At 39.0% G+C, this 20788-nt stretch overlaps 1 protein-coding gene across 1 annotated transcript; it reads right to left on the bottom strand.

Moving 5' to 3' along the window:
- Positions 1-16463: 16463 nt before the first annotated feature.
- Positions 16464-19741, bottom strand: LOC147962368 (uncharacterized). Its single transcript, XM_087537899.1, has 2 exons — positions 19566-19741; positions 16464-17175 (listed from the first exon to the last, which is right to left on the bottom strand). The coding sequence occupies exons 1-2, from the start codon at positions 19598-19600 to the stop codon at positions 16683-16685; spliced, it is 528 nt and encodes a 175-aa protein (XP_087394025.1). The 5' UTR covers positions 19601-19741; the 3' UTR covers positions 16464-16682.
- Positions 19742-20788: the final 1047 nt, after the last annotated feature.

Below are 20788 nucleotides of genomic sequence, written 5' to 3'. Positions count from 1 at the left end.
ACATGGAATGATTAATTTTTCCAATTCAATGACTACTAAATTAATAGCATACCTTGGAGCAAAAATGACCCACATAGTTCTGGTGCTCGGTACACAACTTATTGGAAATTTTATCCTAAAAACATGAAAGAAATTAGCTGCTGCTATCAATATAGACTAGCTATACGAAATATGCAGCATGTAGGGGAAATTGCAAAACCGTCCAAAAGATTGCAGTTGGAGTATCACTTATAGCTACCCTTGCAGGGCCAAAATCGCATATTTTGATAATAGAATCAAAATTAGCTAATATATTATTTGGTTTGAGATCTCAATGAAATACATTTGCTACAAGAAGCTATTGGAACTTTGGAAGATGCAACACCCATAACAGGAATGTTAGTGTCACAAACATGATTGATTGGAAAAATGGAAACACAAAGATGGAGCATATTTAGTGAAGCCAAAATGGATTTTTTATAATCCTTATTTTATATAATTGCCAATCAACTTGTAAATTCACAAAATTTCTCAAGACTCAAACTTTCATAAGACTACTGTTCTTATCTAGTTGGTGACTTGCTTCGCAAATAGCAGCACCCATAGCATCACAAGAAGCTTGGAACGATATTCATATTGTATCTAAATAAGAGCAATTTGAACATGCTTCCTCTTACCTCCTCTATTCACATGGGAGGTAAGAAGGTAAGATTTACTCGGGCCCACTATTTAATGAAATCAATAGCTTAGATCTATGATCTACTCTTACCTCTCATGTGAAAAGAGAAGGTCGAGGGAGCATGTTAAAATTTGCCATCTACGTAATTGAAAAACTGTCACTTTTGATCACCACATTAATTAGTCAGCAGGTATTTAAACTAGAACACAAAAATCAGGCCATGGTAAGCTAGCACAAATTTAACAAATCGACATAAGATATCTGGATTTTCGGAGAACTAGCAAAGTGACCCGCTCACGGGCTAGGATTATACAAATGCAATTTATGTAGATCTCAACCATTTATCTCGAGAAGATTTTATTCGATTTTTCTAAACAAAATTAGGACAAAATTTGGTGACACATATATAAACTTCCTTTTGAAAACATACTATCATCTTAGATATATATATATATATATATATATATATATATATATATAAATAAAAGTTTTTCTTGTTGACATTTGAATATATCTGTTCCACATGAATCATGTACCCATATGTTATGCGTTTTTGCACTAAATGTATTTCTTTATGGTCAGACCCGTTTGACAAATTATTTTTATCTATTTTATGGTATTTCTAGCATGGTTCTCAATTTTAAGAATATTTTTCATTAAGAATGTAATAAGTAGTTGTTGCCGGTTTCATATAGGTATATCTATATTTCATAAGGATTGTGTAAGAATGACACATTTACTTACGACCTGTAGATTATGTGTGTACCAATAATCTGCAAGTTTTGTACCTATAGGAATTTATATAAAATTATGACTGTTTGCTTGCAACATTAAATCATTGTTCCAGTAGTAATACTATCAAGGACATTAAAGTTGCAAAGTATCTATGGATCCATCAGCAAGGAAATAGTGATTCATGTGGTGTTATTGTCGCGTACCTTGGTAATCAGTTGGAAACTTGTCAGCAAACTTATCCTTGAAGTTAACCATCCATTCCGTTGTACATAAGACCGTTGATCGGAAAAATTGAAGATACATAATCATGTGTATATAAAAAATTAATACAAACTTGACTTTGCAAACTGAAGATAAAATAGATGAAGTAAAATGTTCAAAAGATTTTCCATACATCACTACAATGGTGAACAATCGCATTTCGAACATCTTGTTAGATCACATCAGGTCGATGAGATCACAAAATTTACAATGATCAAACTTTCCACAAGTATTGTTTTTCCTATTTTGTAAGATGTGACATCTCTTCTGTGGTGAGTATCTGAAAATATATATGCACCGCGGGATTGGAATTAATTTGGAACCTCTAACAATAGCAAGGACAAGCAAAAATGATTTAAATCCTTATCTAAACACATATCTTCTGTTGAGAGGCATGTATATATAGATTTGGTTATAATTTTGCTTTAGGGATAAACATCACTAAGACCTTTTACTCAAAGATTATCAACACAATGAAATGATGTGAAGAATCGATTGTTGTAAGAACATTCTTATCCTCCAAATATCATGACATACTTTTCCCAATCAAATCTGGATATACATAATTTTTGCATAATAGAAAAATAACACATATAACACATTTTGCAAATAGGATTATAGGTCAAGAAATTGGCATGGTACTTCACCAACCTTTCTCGTGTAGCCTCGTATCAATACAGCCTAATCAACGTCGTCAGTACGGAGCCACGGATACCAAGACTCCAGGAGGAGTCGTGGAATGCCACACCTGCTCTCTTGTTGCTGTCCTCCGAGGCTCCAATTACCCTCATTTGTGATGATTCTCCCAATGGAACTGGTCGACAAGAATGGTATGGTTATCACGCACCAATGCAAGTCCATGGTGCGCCTTCGTTCTGGCGCCTCAGGGGCATGCATGCGTATACCGTTCCTCCGCCCGCTAGGGCGGGGAGGTCAGTTTTTTGCATGCTTATGCAAACTTTTGGCCCACTGGCACTTGGATATTGTGCTTTGATTGACAGCATCGTTGAGGTCCTTCCTTAGGTTTTTGTAGTATCTAGGTAGCGTTTTATTGGCGATCGCCTACTTCAACTTGGACTTGAGCACCTCCTCAGCCTGAAGAGCTCGTTCTAGCGGTCGCCTAGGTACTCTCCTCTACCTGAAGTCTTTGCTTCTCATTTGTTATCTTGGGCCGTGCGGACCAGCCTTAGCCTCAATGTGTCGTGGTTGGGGCTGCTAAGTGACTCGTTTAGGATGTCGTTGTCCTGGGGACCGAGGCTGCTGTTCAGATCGTCGGGATTGGATTGTCGTTGTTGCTTTTATTTCGGCTACCATCATCGCCGCCCCCTTCGCCTTCGTTAGTATTCCCCCTTTGCTATTGCGTGGATGTCATAAGTGGAGGTTGTCGTCCAGTTGCCCTTAGGTTGTCGTCCAGTTGCCCTTAGAGTTACAACCTAGTCGGTAACTTACAAGGTGAATGTGTTGTAGACGAACTCTAAATGTCTTTGAGGACGCATCAAGTCTTCGACAGCTTCCATTTATATATCATGGGCCGCCTGGATCAGCCCAATGGTGAACTGACACGGGGGTCCTTGGCCAAGCCCACCTGGTCGGGAGACGACGTGGCGAGTGATCCCCAATCTAGGACACCGTCACCCACAAGCTGCTCGATGCTATGCTCTATAGAAAGAGACATGGGATGAAGATGATCATGTAGTCAATCATAGGCCGGGTCCGCATCTTATCTGGCACCTTAGCTGGTCATAGTTTCTTTGCTTGGTATTTTTGGGTCCGCATCTTATCTGCCACCTTAGCTGGCCATAATTTCTTTGCTTGGTCTTTTCCACATCAGCCCGACTGGTCGGTTCAACTTGACAGTTCCGTTGTTTTCGCGAGCAAATTAGGCAATCAATGCTCTCAGTTATTCGTTAAGCGTAAAGATGGTTGTTCCTTGTGCCCCGACAAAAAAGTGATACTAAGTTGTTACCGTAGCCCCAAATAAGGTGCTTTTGGGTAAATACCTGTAGTTTCAAACATTGAAGATGTCACATGAATTGTTTTCTTAGATGGAAATGTGCGTCAGTTTTCTTCTTACATTAGAGATAGACATGAGTTGTTTTTCTAGATGAAGATGTACGTGAGTCTTTTTTTTAACATTGGAGTTCGACTGGTCATAGAGGAAATCCGTGAAATGGTATTTTTTTATGTAATGGCATTGGTGGGTACATTTTCTCAAGTTAATGTTGAAAGGCTATTGGCGCATCAAATTAATGGTTGGATGTTTCTACTTTTATGGAATTTTCCAGCATATTCTTTTCTCTGACGAGACCTTCAATTGCTTTTAGTATATAATAATAATATATTTTCCTCATGAGCTCTTCAATTAATTTTAATATATAATAACAGATAGTCATATAATGCCGACTTATTAATTCACCGGGGCATTGAACGAACTCTGAATGACTTGAAAGTTTAAATGTGACCTTTCTAGACTACAACAAGGCCACACAAAAGTACTCAACACATTTAGACTTCATTTTCTATTTATTTAGAAAACAACTTCATTTTATTGAATAAATGGGTAGCTCGCTGTTACCAAAAAAGGTGTTTGTTCAAGGTTTGGGGTGAATCAAAGTTAGAAGGGGTTTAATTAGTCACCATTTAACAAAGTGGCAAAATAAAATATCAAAATTGATAATGAATTAATGCAATATGATGTTGATGCAAGGCAGATGATGCAAAAATAAAATAAAGAACAATTTCTGATTTGAGGTGAACCCCCGGGCTGTTACAGTAAGTTCTTCAGAGAGCTATATCAATGATGTGCAGATTACTCGCAAAAGAAAAAGGTGCAGATTATCTTTCTGTTCACATGACGACGTCCCTAAGCCGTAGATGCATAAGTGGAAGGGCCCCCTTCATCCGACTCCATGCAATCTAGTGAATCTTGGAGATGTTGTTGACTTGGCAGGACAAACTTCGGTGCACAATCGATGTCGGCATGGATGACCGCCTCCAGTCAGTGGGCATGTCGTGTCGTCTGCAACCACCAACACAAAGTGATGTGGGTCCAACGACCATAGGTGACGTTTTCCTTTCTGATCGGTTTGCATGTACTGGATTCAAATTTTTGGGCAATGATGGGTGGAAAGACGGGCCGGCATAACCCATCCGGTCATGGTAATACCATACCAATATTGTTCACTTCCAAAAGCCATGTTAGCACAGAACACACCTGATGGATCCAGATCTATCATGAACACATATTCACATTGTTAGAGCAGAGTCTTTTTGAGGTCAGGTTCTGATTGTGATTTTGTGAATAACAATATTGTGCGTAAATCATTCAACAAGTAGACTGCTGAGACTAGGTATGTACCTCTTATCGGATTCAAGAAAGAAAATCCAAATATTAGAATTCGAATGAAAAAAAAGCTTTGCACAAGAGCATTAAGTAACTGTGTTTTTCGGATGCAATCGGTAGTGGTTAAAAAGATTCATATGAGGTTACGCACATGTTTATTGTTCTTATAGGTGAAAGGACTTGTGGCTGTAGGTATTGGCAACTCTATGGCTGACATGCTAACATGTTATAGGCATAGTTTTAAATAGCGTACTATCTTGGCGCTATAGCGTCGTTATAGTGTTTGGAGGGGCATCATGCTAAACGATCTAGTAGGCTATAGCGCAAGTTGGCGCGCTAGTGCGCTAACACTTCTGCGGCTATTTGTCATATCCCGCTATTTAGAACTTTGGTTATAGCTTGCATAGATTCTACAACCAAAAGCAATGTGATAACACGCCAAGTGCTACACTATTGATGAATATAAAAAGGTTTATTATCACTATTGACAAATTTCAAGAAATGGTTAGGACATAAGAAAATGCTCATGTTGAATGATAATGACGGAAATTGCAAATAACGGAAGGAGTTAAATTGGGAAAAACTACATGCTCACATATGCACCCTTCTAGTCTAGTCTGGCACACTCCTCTGAACTGGGGGTTCTTTTTGGACTATGGATAAATGCCCTTACCGTCTAGCAGCAACCTCGCATGAACATATGAGGCATCCATGCCAGGTTTGAAAGACTACACACAATGTTTGCACGTTTTGCGACATGTTCGGCCATTTATCGGCCCTTTTTCACTAAGAAAACTCTTTAAATTATAAAACATGTCGAAAATACAAATTTATTGGCATAATGCCTTGAATTGGTCATAGAAGCTAGTGGAAACAATTTGGGACCATTTCACAGATATCAAAAAACAAACTTGCTTTCAAAATGTCTCTTCTGGCCTACCGGAACACCCTCCGTCCAATATAGTCTATTTTTGGATATCCATGAAATGACCCAGACTTTTGCAAGAAGGTGGTCATGTCCATGGTAGGCATCCATGCCTGGGTTGAATGACTTTCGACACAGTATGCAACTTACGACACGTCTGGCTATTTATCGAATTTTTTGACCAATAAAACTCCATAAAAGGAAAAAAACCGAACAACAAAAAAACTTGGCATGGTGCCTTGAATTGGTCATATATGTCCATGGAAAAAATAGGGGCCATTTCATGGATGCCGAAAAATAACATGATCTCAGACGGAGCCTTCTGGCCTAGCCGAACACTCTCAGTTGAACATGCTCTATTTTTTGACATATGTAAAATGACCACAACTTATGCAAGAGGGTGGGCATGCCCGTGGTAGGCATCCATGCCGGGTTGAAATAACTTTTGACACCATATGCAAGTTGCGACACGTCTGGCCATTTATTACACTTTTTTGACCGAGAAAACTCCCGAAAATGCAAATTTTGTCAAAAACCAAAATAGCTTGGCATGGTGCCTTGAATTGGTCATACAAGGCCGTGGAAAAATATCATTGGCCATTTCAAGGATGTTGAAAAACAACATGCACTTAGACGAACCCTTTTGGCCTACCTGAACACCCTCGGTTGAACATGGTATTTCTGTGGACATCCTTGGTGACCCTAACTTTTGGCACCAGTTGGGCATGCCCATGGTAGGCATATATCCCTGATTTGAACGACTTCACCATATGCAAGTTGCAACATGTCCTACCATTTATCATTTTTTTAGCGGGAAAACTCCAAAAAAATGCAAAACATGTCGAAAACACAAAAAACTTGGCATGGTGCCTTGAATGGACCTTCTAGCTTACCCGGACACCGAACATTGAACATGGTGTTTTTTGGGCATCCTTGAAATGACACCAATGTTTGCCAGCAAGTGGACATGCCCATTGTAGTCATCCATGCCACATTTAAATGACTTCCGACATCGTATGCACATTACGACACATCCGGCCATTAAGCCTTTTTCACCTTCCCAGCTAGTTTTTTTCAGTTTTGGGAACCTTTTAGGAGGTTCCAAGAAAACGTTCCCAGTTTTCGGAACCTTCTGGGAGGTTCTTGAACCACGTTTTTTTTCTTTTATTTTTAGTTTTATCTTCTCTCCTATTTTTTCTCTAGTTCTTTTTCCTTCCTTCTTCATTTTCTTTAACTTTTTTCCTTTTTCCTGTTTATTGCTTCTAGTTTTCATAAATTCCAAAATTCCAGAATTTCAAAACATATTTGGAATTATGAAATATTTCATGTTTTTCAAGCTTGCTTCATTTTTCTTTAAAAATCATATTTTCTAATAAATTGTTCAGACTTTCAAGCTTTTTATATTTATTAATCGCTGCTCAAGCAATTCAGAAAATGTTTAGAAATTCAAACTTTTCTTCACGTCATTTTTGTTCATATTTTCTAATCAATGCTAAACAAATTCAAAAAATGTTCACAATTAAAAAAGAATCTTAAATACTAAAAACATTGTGTTGTCTAATTTTGTTCAGAGTTTGAGAAAGTGTTCCTGTTTTCGAAAACTATTCGCGGATCAAAAAATGACGCATTTCCAAATTTATTTCATTTTTTAAAATGTCTATGTTTCCAAATTTTGTTCACAAATTTAGACATTTGTTCACGAATTCAAAAAAATGTTTGGGAATTTCAAGTGATGTTTGTGCTTTCAAAATGTTCGAAATTTTAAAAATGTTCCTGTTTTCAAAATAATTGTACACAAATACAAGAAATGTTCGGTGAAATTCAAATATAATGTTTTCAAATTTTTGTTCAATTAGAATAATTCAAAAATTGTTTGTTTTCAAACATTTGTCATTATATTGAAAAAATATTCATATCTAGCATTTTGAGCAATTTTGAAAGACTCGAATATTGTTTTGAAATTTGGGTTCAATTTTTAGAATGCAAATATTTGTATTTTATGAATAGAAATTTTGAACAAAATTATAGCGCGAGCATTTTTTGAAAAATAAAATGAAATGAAAATGAAAATGAAAAGAAAAACAAAAAACAGAAAGAAGAAAAACAAGTGTGAAAAAGACCGGTTCGACAGATTAAATCGGTCGCTGTGGGATAGTTCTTGTAGATCGCGTTTCCTCGTTAGACACTGAAGCTTATAACCTCGTGTGGCTAGCGACGAGCGGTCAGCTGCGGGAGGTACATGGTTTGACCCCTAGTACTGCCATTCCTGTTTCGTGAATTTTTTTCATGTTTCCGTCTATTTGACGCTACTCCTCAAACGTATTGCGTATACATTCCAGTGGGCGACCCACTATATATACATAAGAAAGCGGGTACGATTTGCCAAAGGTCCATACTGCCCATTATACGTTTAGTGGAGGGGGGGGGGACCAAAGCCGAAACCTACACATCTATTACATAGAACAAAGACAAATAGGACAGGAGAACATGAGGAGAAGCTAAAAAACAATAGGGTCAGTAAGCATGGGACTGTCATAAGACTTCGATTATGAAAATAAGTTAGGACATATTGTCTAAAAAGAAATCCTTTTGGCACAATTTTACAATTGTAGCATCATGTCAGTTATCTCAACCACCGATAAGAGTACCTAGTTCAGCCTCTGTGAGAGAAGCTAGTTCAACTGCAACGAGAGTACCTTCTTCAGCCCCAATGATTTTAAAACTTTTTCCCTGTCTTATTTTTTAATATAATTTATTGACATTTGTGCACAACCTTCACAGAAAGCTCCGTTGGGAAGAGAAAGTCTAGCCCAAGTAGGTAGGACCAAACAATGGCAACAAAAGAGCTAAAGCAGGACCAACTCCTAAGAATTTAAATAGAGGAGAAACTTCAAGCAAGACCAATGAAAATAACATTAGTTGATGTAGTAGTACAATTTCCAGCATCCTTCACTAACAACTTCTCAATTTGCATATCCTCTTTCCTGGCCAATTCTTCATTACTGTAATTCTTGTCCAACAACTCTAGATTATCAACTCCTTTGCTCATATCAAACCAACAGGTGCAAGTTCTTCCCTCTTGAGCTGAAGCATGGCATCGCAGAAATCAATCAAACATTTCTTCCAAAACAAGTGATTACTGGGCCAAACATTCAAATAATTTTGCAAACCCCAACCTATGAAAATAAATAAAAAATAGTGACCCAACTCCCTACGCAATGCAACCAAAAATATTTTTAAGTAAAAGAATAACTTAGTCGACCTCTTCTCGAGTTGAAATAGCTCCTCCCTCTGTTCTGATGGCTCGACCATATCAGCATGAAGCCTTCCCTTTACAGAAATGCATTTTTGTCCACCGAATATTGCATAGGCATATGATTCATCGTCACTCCACCACCAACTACTACTGGCGCCTGCTGAGACGGACGCGGTTGAGCTTCGGCTGAGAAAACTCGCTATCTCTGGTGGCGAGCAGCGATGAAAGGAACGGCAGACGGGCAGGGATGGGGAGCTCAACTCGTGGCTGTCTTGAACATGTTGTGGGGCACATATGGTCACTGGTAGAAAAAGGGCCTATAGTCCCGGTTCGTAAGGGCCTTTAGTCCCGGTTCCTGAACCGAGACTAAAGTGTCGGTACTAATGCCCCGACCCTTTAGTCCCGGTTCAATCCAGAACCAGGACTGATGGGCCTCCACGTGGGCAGTGCCGGCAGCCCAGGCAGGGGGGCCTTTGGTCCCGGTTGATGACATAAACCGGGACCAATAGGCTTCCACACGTCAGCATCTGGCTGGAGCTGAGGATTTTCTTTTTTTAAAAAAAAAGGGGCTGTTTTAGGGGTTTAGGGGGTTATTTTTAGGTTGTTATTAGCTAGCTAATAGAAAGAAGTGACCTCTCTTATATTTGCATCCTTGGTTTACCTACGCTACTACTATGTTCATTTCACCCGCAGATATATATATAATAACTCATGCATGCTCGCATCATACATCATCATATATAATAACAAGTCCTACTAATTAATCAAGCATCATCATACAACTTCTACTCGTTATTAATAATAAGTCATACGATCATCATCCTCATAGTCATCGAATCCAACCCTACATAATTGTTCTTAGCACATGATCATCAGTATCAGGTAGGACCTAAACACACTTAAGGTAAAATAGCATAAAACAATATAGACCCTGACTCTCCATTATGAAGAATGGAGATCATCCTGTCTCCAATTCTTGCGCCTCGCTTCCTTTTGCTTCCAAGAAGCTCCTTACGACTGTCCATACATTTTTTCCATCCTTTGATTGTCATGTCTCCACTTCTTTTAGAAATCCGGTATGGACAGTTGAGATTCGTAGGATGACCTGGATATATGTTCAAAACACGAAGGCTGCCGCCATTCTGATACATCAAATGAGGCACACAATCCTCTGGGATTCTCTGTTGAAAAACATAGTAATAACTTCGTAGTTAGCAATGATGTACTAGTTTTAGAAGTATGCAAAAAGATGCACGGATGTCGTAATAGTAAAAAAACTTACCAGGGTATCTCCATGGTAGTTACCATAGTTCAACACGTGCACTAGTGGCACGTATTGACCATAATGTTGAGGAGTTCGATTGTAGATATTGTAATTCTCAAGATCATTACAAAATCCAACCAGATGAGTTTTCTCCTTGTAAGTTAACTCGGAGCCATCGGTGTAGTAAGTTCTATCTACCATCTTCTGCACATTCTTTGATACTTCAAAATAAGCTGTCAACTATTTTGAAATGAACAATATAAATTAGTTAATAATTAACTATGTTTGAGAAACTCACATAGCGGTAGAACTGGAGGAGTATCAACAAGGACCCAAATGTCCATATTGTCTTGCTCGATTTCAGGATCACCAAGATCCATGGTGACAAGCATACCCTCATCAAAACCATACAATTTGCAAAATGCTTCCCAATTTTTGCAACCAAAATGAGTTACGCTCTCAGCATTATACAACTTTACTTCAAAATCCACATCATGATGGGTCCTTAGGTGAATTTTCTTCGTTTCAAAATTTTCATGGTCTTCAAAATCCATCCTCTCCAAGACATAGCGTCTTGCATGGCATGGGATAAACTATACTCGAATTGTAAAAGATGAAAATTACACGTTGAAATAGTTGAAGTCATGCTTAATTATGAGAAAAACACTTGTCGTCGTTGCGTACCGTTTCAACTTCGAAGGTCTCCTCGAGCTTAATGCTGAAGCGCCGACCATCGTCCAGGTGAGGCCTGTCGCACTCACCTCGATCGTCGTGGCACCAGTCGCACTCCCTCGGGAGACTTTCGTCGTCCGATGATGACATTTCCTATACATTCATAATTCAAAGACTAAATTAGATCATTATTATTCAACTAATCATATGCATATGCCTTGCATAGTGCTCTCCAATTTGAGCATTCAATAAGAAAAATCAAATCGCAAAATAAAGTAGTATTCAAATTAGGATGCCTTCAATTATAAGAAAAACTACATCATCTCCATGTGTCCGTACATCGAATATTATCACTAATACACGTCGAATACTATATATCATACATATCGCCAGTACAGCTAGAACCGTAGCGCCCGACGGGTATCGGCGCGGGCGGTGGACACCCAAAGGGAAGGAATCATCACAGGATCATAGCTCCAGTGAGATCCCTGAAGAACCTGCCAGGTATTCTCGAACCTGCCCTCCAACACAACCATGTAGCGACGGACGTGCTCGTCCTCCTCGCTGACACGGTGACGTACCACCTCCACGGTGTCCGGAAGCCTCGGCACCGTCACTGGGCCACGCGACCGCCACCAAACAAGGATCGGGTCAACGACGGGCTGGCTCCTCACCAAGCTACGCCCCCCGGAAGGTAGCGCCTCCCAGTACCACCCCGGCGGAGCCCAGTCCTGGACATGGCCCATCTGGTCAAGCAGGTGTCGTCCGCCGCCGACTCGACGACGAGGATGCGGGATAGGCATCGTCCACGTCGATGCGGGAATAATTGCTTTAACTAAAAAATAAACTAGTTCTATTAATTTTCTTGCTAAAAATAAACTACTTCTATAGTAAAATAAACCAGTTTTATTAAATCAACTAGTTCAACTACTAAGCACTTACTATAAATAGAATAATGTAGTACTTACTAAAAATAAACAAGTTTACCTAGTTCTAACTAATTCCATTAAACACTTTCTAAGTAGTACTAACTACTAAAAGTTAATTATCGGGGAGGGGGGTATGTCGACAACGACATACCCGATAACAAAAAATAAGAAGAGGAAGAAGAAGAAAAAAAGAGGAGAGGAAGAAAGGAAAAGGAGAAGAAAAAAAAGAAAAAAAAAAGGAGAAGAAGAAGGAATAATAGAGGAGAACAAGAAGAATTCTTCTTCTTCTCCTCTATTCCTTCTTCTTCTCTTCTTTTTTTTTCTTTTTCATCTTCTTATTTATTTCTCCTCTTATTTCTCTCCTCTTCTTCTTCTCCTTCTTCCTCTTCTTATTTTCCTTTTTTCTCTCCTTCTTTTTCTTATAAATATGAACATATACATAAATGACTTTGATCATACATAACGTTCAGATTCCTACACAATATGAACAAAATTACAACAGAAAAAAATAATAAAAATTCTATGAACAAAATAAAAATTCTATGAAAAAAATTACAACAAAAAAATCATAAAAATTCTATGAAAAAATTGGCATATTATTTGCATATATATGAACACACAAACTTTTGCATATGCAACAATAATATCACCAAAAAAATGTATGAACAGAAAAAAATTCTAACTTTTGCATCTAAACTATACATCTAAATTAAGTACAACTAAATTAACTATACATCTAAATTAACTATACATCCTAACTATACAACTAAATTAACTATACATTCTAAATTAGGAAATTACGCAAGTCGGGGCGGCGATCGACGAGGAGGGGCACGGCGTCGGCGGCGAGGAGGCAGGGGGCACGGGGCGGCGACGGCGACGGCGCGGTCGGGGGCGACGGCAGGGGCGGTGGACGGCGACGGTGAGGGGCACGGCGTCGGCGGCGAGGAGGCAGGGGGGCACGGGGCGGTGACGGCGACGGCGCGGTCGGGGGCGACGGCAGGGGCGGCGGACGGCGACGGTGAGGGGCACGGCGTCGGCGGCGAGGAGGCAGGGGGGCACGGGGCGGCGACGGCGACGGTGCGGTCGGGGAGACGGCGGGGGCGGCGGACGGCGTTGGGGCAGCCTGGCAGCGTCGATGTGCTCGACGTCGTCGGGGGCAACTGCGAGGGAAATGTGAAAATTTCCCAAGTCTTTGCTTATATAGCAAAGCCATTGGTACCGGTTCGTGGCACAAACCGGGACCAATGCACCCCTTTTGTCCCGGTTTGTGCCACGAACCGGGACCAAAGGCCACTTTTCGGCAGCCCAAAGGGCGGGAAGCGGCGGCCTTTAGTCCCGGTTGGTGCCACGAACCGGGACGAAAGGTTCCCTTTCATCCCAGTTGGTGCCACCAACGGGGACCAAAGGGCGTGTACTGGAACTGCCGCGGTGCGTTGGGATGTTTAGTCCCACCTCGCTAGCCGAGAGGGGCTCGGAGTGGTTTATAAGCCCTGCGGAGCCGACCACTTCGAGCTCCTCTCTACTGCAGGCTTACGGGCCTAAATCCACTATCTGTGCCTGTGGGCCTACTGGGCCTACTGTGGGCCTGCATCCTGGCCCAACTAGCGGGTTTCTAGTCGTATGCAGGCTGTGGTGGCCCAGTAGGCGGCATTTTTTTAAAAAAAATCCAGTTTTTTGTTTTTTACTAACAGCAAAATACTTACTAGTTTTTCAGTTATTATTTTTGGTTTTAGGTAATAAAAATTATAAACTTTCTGTTAGTGCCATTAATTTTCCAATTTGAATTATTTAAATTTGAATTCTTTGAAATTTATGTGAATCACTAGTTTGTAACAAAAGAAATATTTATGATAATTCTTTTTGCTATTAAAGTTTCTTTTTTCTTATAATGTTTTGAACAGAAAATACTTAGATAATTTATTCTTTGTTGCTTTATTTATTTTTTTTTTTCTACTTATAGCAAAATACTTATTGTTAATATAAGTATTTTTTTCCAGATTTTTTAAGATTTGTGTGAATCACTAGTTTATGAATAACTTTACTATTTGTGTGAAAACACTTTGTGTATTATATTTACTATGTACAATCTTTCTGCACAGAGATACCAAAAATTATAAACTTTCTGTTAGTGCCATTAGTTTTGAAATTAGAATAGTTAAAATTTGAATTCTTTGAAATTTGTGTGAATCTCAAGTTTGTGATTAACTTTACTAGTGCCATTAGTTTTCAAATTAGAATAGTTAAAATTTGAATTCTTTGAAATTTGTGTGAATCTCAAGTTTGTGATTAACTTTGCTAGTGCCACTAGTTTTCAAATTAGAATAGTTAAAATTTGAATTGTTTGAAATTTGTGTGAATCTCAAGTTTGTGATTAACTTTACTAGTGCCATTAGTTTTCAAATTAGAATAGTTAAAATTTGAATTCTTTGAAATTTGTGTGAATCTCAAGTTTGTGATTAACTTTACTAGTGCCATTAGTTTTCAAATTAGAATAGTTAAAATTTGAATTCTTTGAAATTTGTGTGAATCTCAAGTTTGTGATTAACTTTGCTAGTGCCACTAGTTTTCAAATTAGAATAGTTAAAATTTGAATTCTTTGAAATTTGTGTGAATCTCAAGTTTGTGATTAACTTTACTAGTGCCATTAGTTTTCAAATTAGAATAGTTAAAATTTGAATTCTTTGAAATTTGTGTGAATCACTAGTTTATGAATCACTAGTTTACTAAATTTGTGTGAAAACACTTTGTAGAATAGTTAAAATTGATTTTTGAGTCAATCTTTTTCCTTGCTATTTAATAGTAGGTGGCACTTTTTTTTGTTTTGTAGTGATTTCTTTTTTATTTTAGGTCACAAAAATTATAAACTTTCTGTTAGTGCCATTAGTTTTAAAATTTGAATAGTTTAAATTTGATTTTTTTTTAAATTTGTGTGAATCACTAGTTTATGAATAACTTTACAAATATTATAGGCATTTTTTTTCTTTTTTGCTATTTATTTTTTCATTTCTACTTAGAACTAAATACTTATAGTTTTTTAGTGATTTCTTTTTTTTTAGGTCACAAAAAATAAAAACTTCTCTGTTAGTGAACATAGATGCACTTATAGAGAAAATTAAACATAAATTCATAATTCATTTCTATTTATGAATTTAGGTCCAATTTTCCTCTATAGGTGCATCTATTTTCACTTTGAGAGGAGCTCAACAACGCAGAGAGGGACGGGCTTGTAAGCAGGTGTGGGCGCCCTTCGGTTGGCGAGGTGGGACTAAACTCTAGGTGCAACGAGGGCGAACCCTTTAGTCCCGGTTCGTGGCACAAACCGGGACTAAAGGGGAGCCTGTGGTCCCGGTTCATTCCACGAACCGGGACCAATGGTGGTGGGCCAGGAGCCAGGCCCATTGGTCCCGGTTCGTCCCACCAACCGGGACCAAAAGATCCAGACGAACCGGGACCAATGGCCCACGTGGCCCGGCCGGCCCCTAGGGCTCACGAACCGGGTCCAATGCCCCCATTGGTCCCGGTTCTAGATTGAACCGGGACTAATGGGCTGACCCGACCTGGACCAAATCCCTGTTTTCTACTAGTGGGTGACTATCGTCCGTGTGGCAGCAAAGCTAGTTCAGGATGAACATAGGTGGAAACCGATTGGTACCGAAGATGAGGGGGGTAATTTGGCTACTTTCAGAGTTCGGGGATGTAATCCAATCTTCTCAACAAGTTCAGTGGGGTATATACCCTTTACTTGATCTTCTCTGATCCATTTGTCGAATGGTTACATAACTGGCCAGTTGATATGACCGTTGAAGCTACCTACTACTACATCCGTCTCAAATTATAAGACGTTTTGTCACGCAATTTAGTAGGCTACCAAAACATCTTATAATTTGGAACGGAGGAAGTAGAATAGAAGTGCCGAAAATAGGTTCTGTAGCATGATCCGTAGCCTGTCCCGACCATTTAAAGTGGCATAAATTGAAGTTACAAGACGGTTTAAGTTGTCTGTAGCTGAACAGAAACATAATAGCCATGTTTGTAATGCGGAGAGCAGTGCACTCACGTCTGATCCCATGCGATAGTTATAACACCTCAGATGCCATGATTGCCATTGACTGGCATAGTCATGTAAGACACATATTAGTCGAGAGGAATTGTGACGCTCTGAATACAGTGCCATTGTTCACCACGGGACACATGCGGTAAGCAATTCAAATAATTCAAAAAGAATAGAGTGACATTGTTCAATTTAGTTTCAGGCGAACAAACCACTTCCGTGTTTGCATGCCTTGATCGTATCAAGGACAAGCGTGCATTTGCCGGCACTGTTCAAGCCGCGAAATTTTCAGTTAAGGATTCTCATATGCACTAAGACATGTCTCCAGGGAAGCTGCAAGGAAGAAACAACAAAAGGCAAATCGAGAAAGAGGCACATATGCATATATATTGCAAGCTGGAGCTTATGGCTAGAACATCATACAGTAATGACATGCAACACCATCTTATAGTGATGACGTGACAAATCAGAACAACGAATGCAGAAAGAAACTAAAACAAGATAGTGGCAATATTGTTTGACAACTAGGACACGTAAAGAAGACGATGCAGATGCAGGTACAACTAAGCTCCGCAACGAAACATACTAGAGGGTTGGCAGTCGGCACCAACAAGGGCCACACAGGATGTGCTTACGTGAGGCCAAAGTGGATCCAGCTCCTTCAGTCTCAGAGATAATGGCATCCTTGTCGAGCTTGGAAGACTCAGGCAGTAGCTTGCCCTTCTTCATTGGCTTAGGGGTGATCTTGAGAGGGAGGTCCATAATAGTAGCCTTGCGCTTGGAAGCACGCTCCACCGCGCCTACCCGAGCCCCATGGTACAGCTGCTCGTTGCGGGAGCTGCGACGCAGAGAAGGCCCAGGCGCAGGCACGGCCACCACAACGTTGTTGGGCAACTCCCCCACCACAGGAATAGCAGCTGGTGCCATATGAGTAGAAGCAGTAGGCTGAGTGACTTCCTCCACTGGAGCTGGTGGAGGCAACAGAGCATCATGAGAGATACCAATGACCTGCGGCTGCAAGTGATCCAGAGTGCACGACGAAGCGAGCAGATCATCAGCATTGGGTTCCGTAGGCGCCCTGCAAACACAAACCAGGCAGGCGTTAGGAGATGTATCATGAACAAATATAACAGTGTGATGGAGAAGTATCGATCTTCACTAATCAATTAACAAATCTATTCTGAAACTAAATTATGGGCTGTATGTGTCGTATGACGCAGAGGCCCGGGTTTTCCCTTTTCAGAAAAAAATCTGAAACTAAATTAAAGGTCCACTTTGAACAATTCAAAACATGTATATTGTGTCGGAACATCATAATCCCATCATAACTCTATTCTTGAACTAACATAATACATTTTTTGAAGTATTAGTTTCCCTAATGGGCTGCATTCGCACATGTGCTGTTAATTAGTCAAGCTGCATCGTATATAATAGCTAAAGAGCTAAACAAATTTTAACATTGTTGAAAAGAGGATGAATAACTATTCTTTCATTCAAATACACATTATAACATATGAAGGACATTATGATTGACTGAGAGTTACTGCCATCCAAGACATAAATCCATGTGTGAATGGGAGATTGTGTTAGTAAATTTCAGCATGTTATTAGAGTGAAATCAAAGGATAGTGAGGATAGGATAAATAAACAAGAATTCCTGTGAAAAATTAGAATTAGATGTTAATACTAAGATTAACCAAATTGAACAGTAAGATTATACTGAATAAACTCATAGTAAGGAATGTATATGTTTGTATACTCCAATAACATACAGTCAATGACCCGCCATGTTCATTCATTTTTAATGAATTATGTATCAATCTAGTTTATTGTTTTTGTCAACTATTGTATTATATGCATCCGATTTATGGGCTTAAAAGCTATTAGATATAACCGTAATTGTATAGAGATCATTATATTTTACTGAATAAGCTAATGAAAATAGAATTTAATTTTTAATGGTATGTTTCTTTCCCATTTGCCGACTTGCATTTCTCATGTCAACCTTTAGTCACAGGCTTGGAAGTCATAGAGTTTGTATGTTGATAATCTTGAGCGGAATAGAAAATGGTAATATTTGAGATGGACCAAAATAAAATAAATTGCAAGACATCAAGTAATGATACATGCTATCTTGATACTACAAAACTCGACCACCTTCTGATTTTTACAATAATATAATATTATTTGAAACAAACAACTTTCACCACAAATTTTCCTATTTATACAGTATGTTACACACTTTGGTGAAAAAAACAGTATGTTATCTAATATAGATGATGAATACCCTTGTAGTTGTATTTGCACATGATAAGTCTAGATGCTTCAATTTTGTGTAAATAAATTTTGAAATTTCTATCATTTTTATGATGCCAATATTTACGCATTCATGCAAAAATGTTTCTCTGGACTACATGACGGTATTCTTGGTAATACAGAGTGAATCCATGTGTAGTGTTCTATCTGGAAGGAATATTGAACCTACCACATAAGAGTTTTGTTCTTTTCTCTTACTTTTTCTCTACTAAACTTCACTAGATAGATGAAATAGATATTATTGTTCCTTATCAATGATCGAATCAGAAAAAAAAACTTGAGGAAAAGTGGGGATTATAGCTTATGCATATCAGTATATGATAGATAATTGTGTGTGCGCATGCGATCTTTCTCGTGGATGATTCACCTTGTGGTGGTATATTAGAACGGAAATTTAAGCATATAATGATATTTAGTTCTTTTTCTTCTAGCTATGACTAAAGTTGAGAAATTTGTATAATTATCACACCCTGCTTCAAAGTATAAGCAAATCCCATGCCTACAGCCAATCATATGCACCCACGAAATATAGATTGGTCATCATCAGCCATATGTGTGCTTCATGCAAAAAGCCGTAAAGTAATGGTAGCAAGGAATTTGCAGAATCTAAATCTAAAGCACACACAAAGGCATAATCAAACGTTCCGAACTGTTTAGCATGTATGACATATAGATCAAACCTGCTGGAAACCATTACATTTGCTTCATCTAGATCAGGTACAGGATGCAGCTTGCAAGGCATCGTGGCAAGTTGCCATCGGCTCATGATATGCCCCCCCCCCCTCCCCCTCCACAACCCCGCCACACATCACCTCGTCGGACAAAGGTGCGCTCATGCAGTATTCTTTTGCATCTGATCTGCACGCTACCTTTTTTTTGACAATTTGATCTACACGCTACCTAGTACCATGGAGATCGTTTGTTAAGAGCCGTAGACTACCCGGACTCTTACGATCAATATCTGAATCGTTTGCACATTGCCCTCCCTTAAGATCGGCCGACTGAATATAGTTTCTGCTAGAATTAACGTACCTGAAGCCTGACATGGCCCGGTTACACATAATCTGTGGCTAACGTTGTGGAAACAGATTCTGAATCCAATACACAAAGAACGTAAAATTATTCTTCCAAAAGGGATTGTAGATATATTACCATGGTAACCTCGTTCTGGATCGCACCGGCGCCATCAGGTGTACTGCAATATCCACTATGTATGGCGCCGCTGTTATTGCTTCTCAGACAGATGGAGTGTATGTGGATGGGGCGATGGATTCGTCAACCAGAGGCCAACAGGATACTTTCACAAGCTAGCTGGTTAGGAAAAAAATAGCAAGTGATGGTGCTGTTGATAAGTTCGGGAGAGACCATACATTTATAGACTCTTGGACCGTGTCATTTATCTCGCAGTAATAGAAAGTAATGGCACTCCAAATATATTATATATTAAAGTATATGATATGCATTAAATACGTATATATTTAGATATAGCCCCTCCAATGGATTGTGTCTTATTGGTGTATCCAAAAGATCTCTCATTTAATGTGTTTGGATGCTCCTGTATTTGGATTATTGTCATTGATTTTGTTCCAAACATTTTGCTATAAATGTTCTTCCATCATGTACAGATTTTCGTTATTACTATTTTTAGCAACATATCTATATTTTCCATAATAAACAGATGTGCGGCATGTATGTATTCAAGGGTTTATTTCGCTATAAAAAACATCCCTCCAACGTCCCTGTAATACACGATGCGCAAAGTTTATATATTTAGAGCATATTGATGCTCAATTTATTTTGCACCAATAGAGTAGAGAGAAAAGACCAAACTAATCCAACAAACTAAAAGCATGTGTAAGAAAAGAAGTTGTGAAAATGAACCAACAATATGAATCAGTGCTATGTGGAAAAAAGCTTCAGGGGTCACCTGTCACCGTGTTCACCATCACATTCAAACAAGTTCAGGCAACTCAGACCTGGAAGTCATCCTTCAATTAAATAGCAACGCTATTTTCTTTTTCATCCAAAAACAAAAGGTTGCATTAATAAAATCCCGAACGAACGACAATATGGAAGGGGGTAAAATCCGTTTAAAGCTATTCACGGAAGGGGGTAAAATCTGTTTGCATAGGACGTCGCTGCACCAAAATTAGTGAAAAAAATCAAACACATGAACATTTGGTATATTACAATCGCGTAACTCACATGTTTCGTGTGGAATAGATTCGGGCATCGCATATGCTTTTCTTCCACCAAACAGGCAATTTATTTGGATCATGTGTGATCGACCCAGCCTATCGCCCACGTTAGTACGACGAAGGTTTAAAGCTATTGATGGAAAGGGGGTAAAATCCGTTTGCATAGGACATAGCTGC

Source organism: Triticum urartu, chromosome 7A (assembly GCF_056163025.1).
Source record: "Triticum urartu cultivar PI428250 chromosome 7A, HENAU_Tu73, whole genome shotgun sequence".
Classification (NCBI taxonomy): Eukaryota; Viridiplantae; Streptophyta; class Magnoliopsida; order Poales; family Poaceae; genus Triticum; species Triticum urartu.
This window is presented reverse-complemented; position numbering and strand designations above follow the sequence as displayed.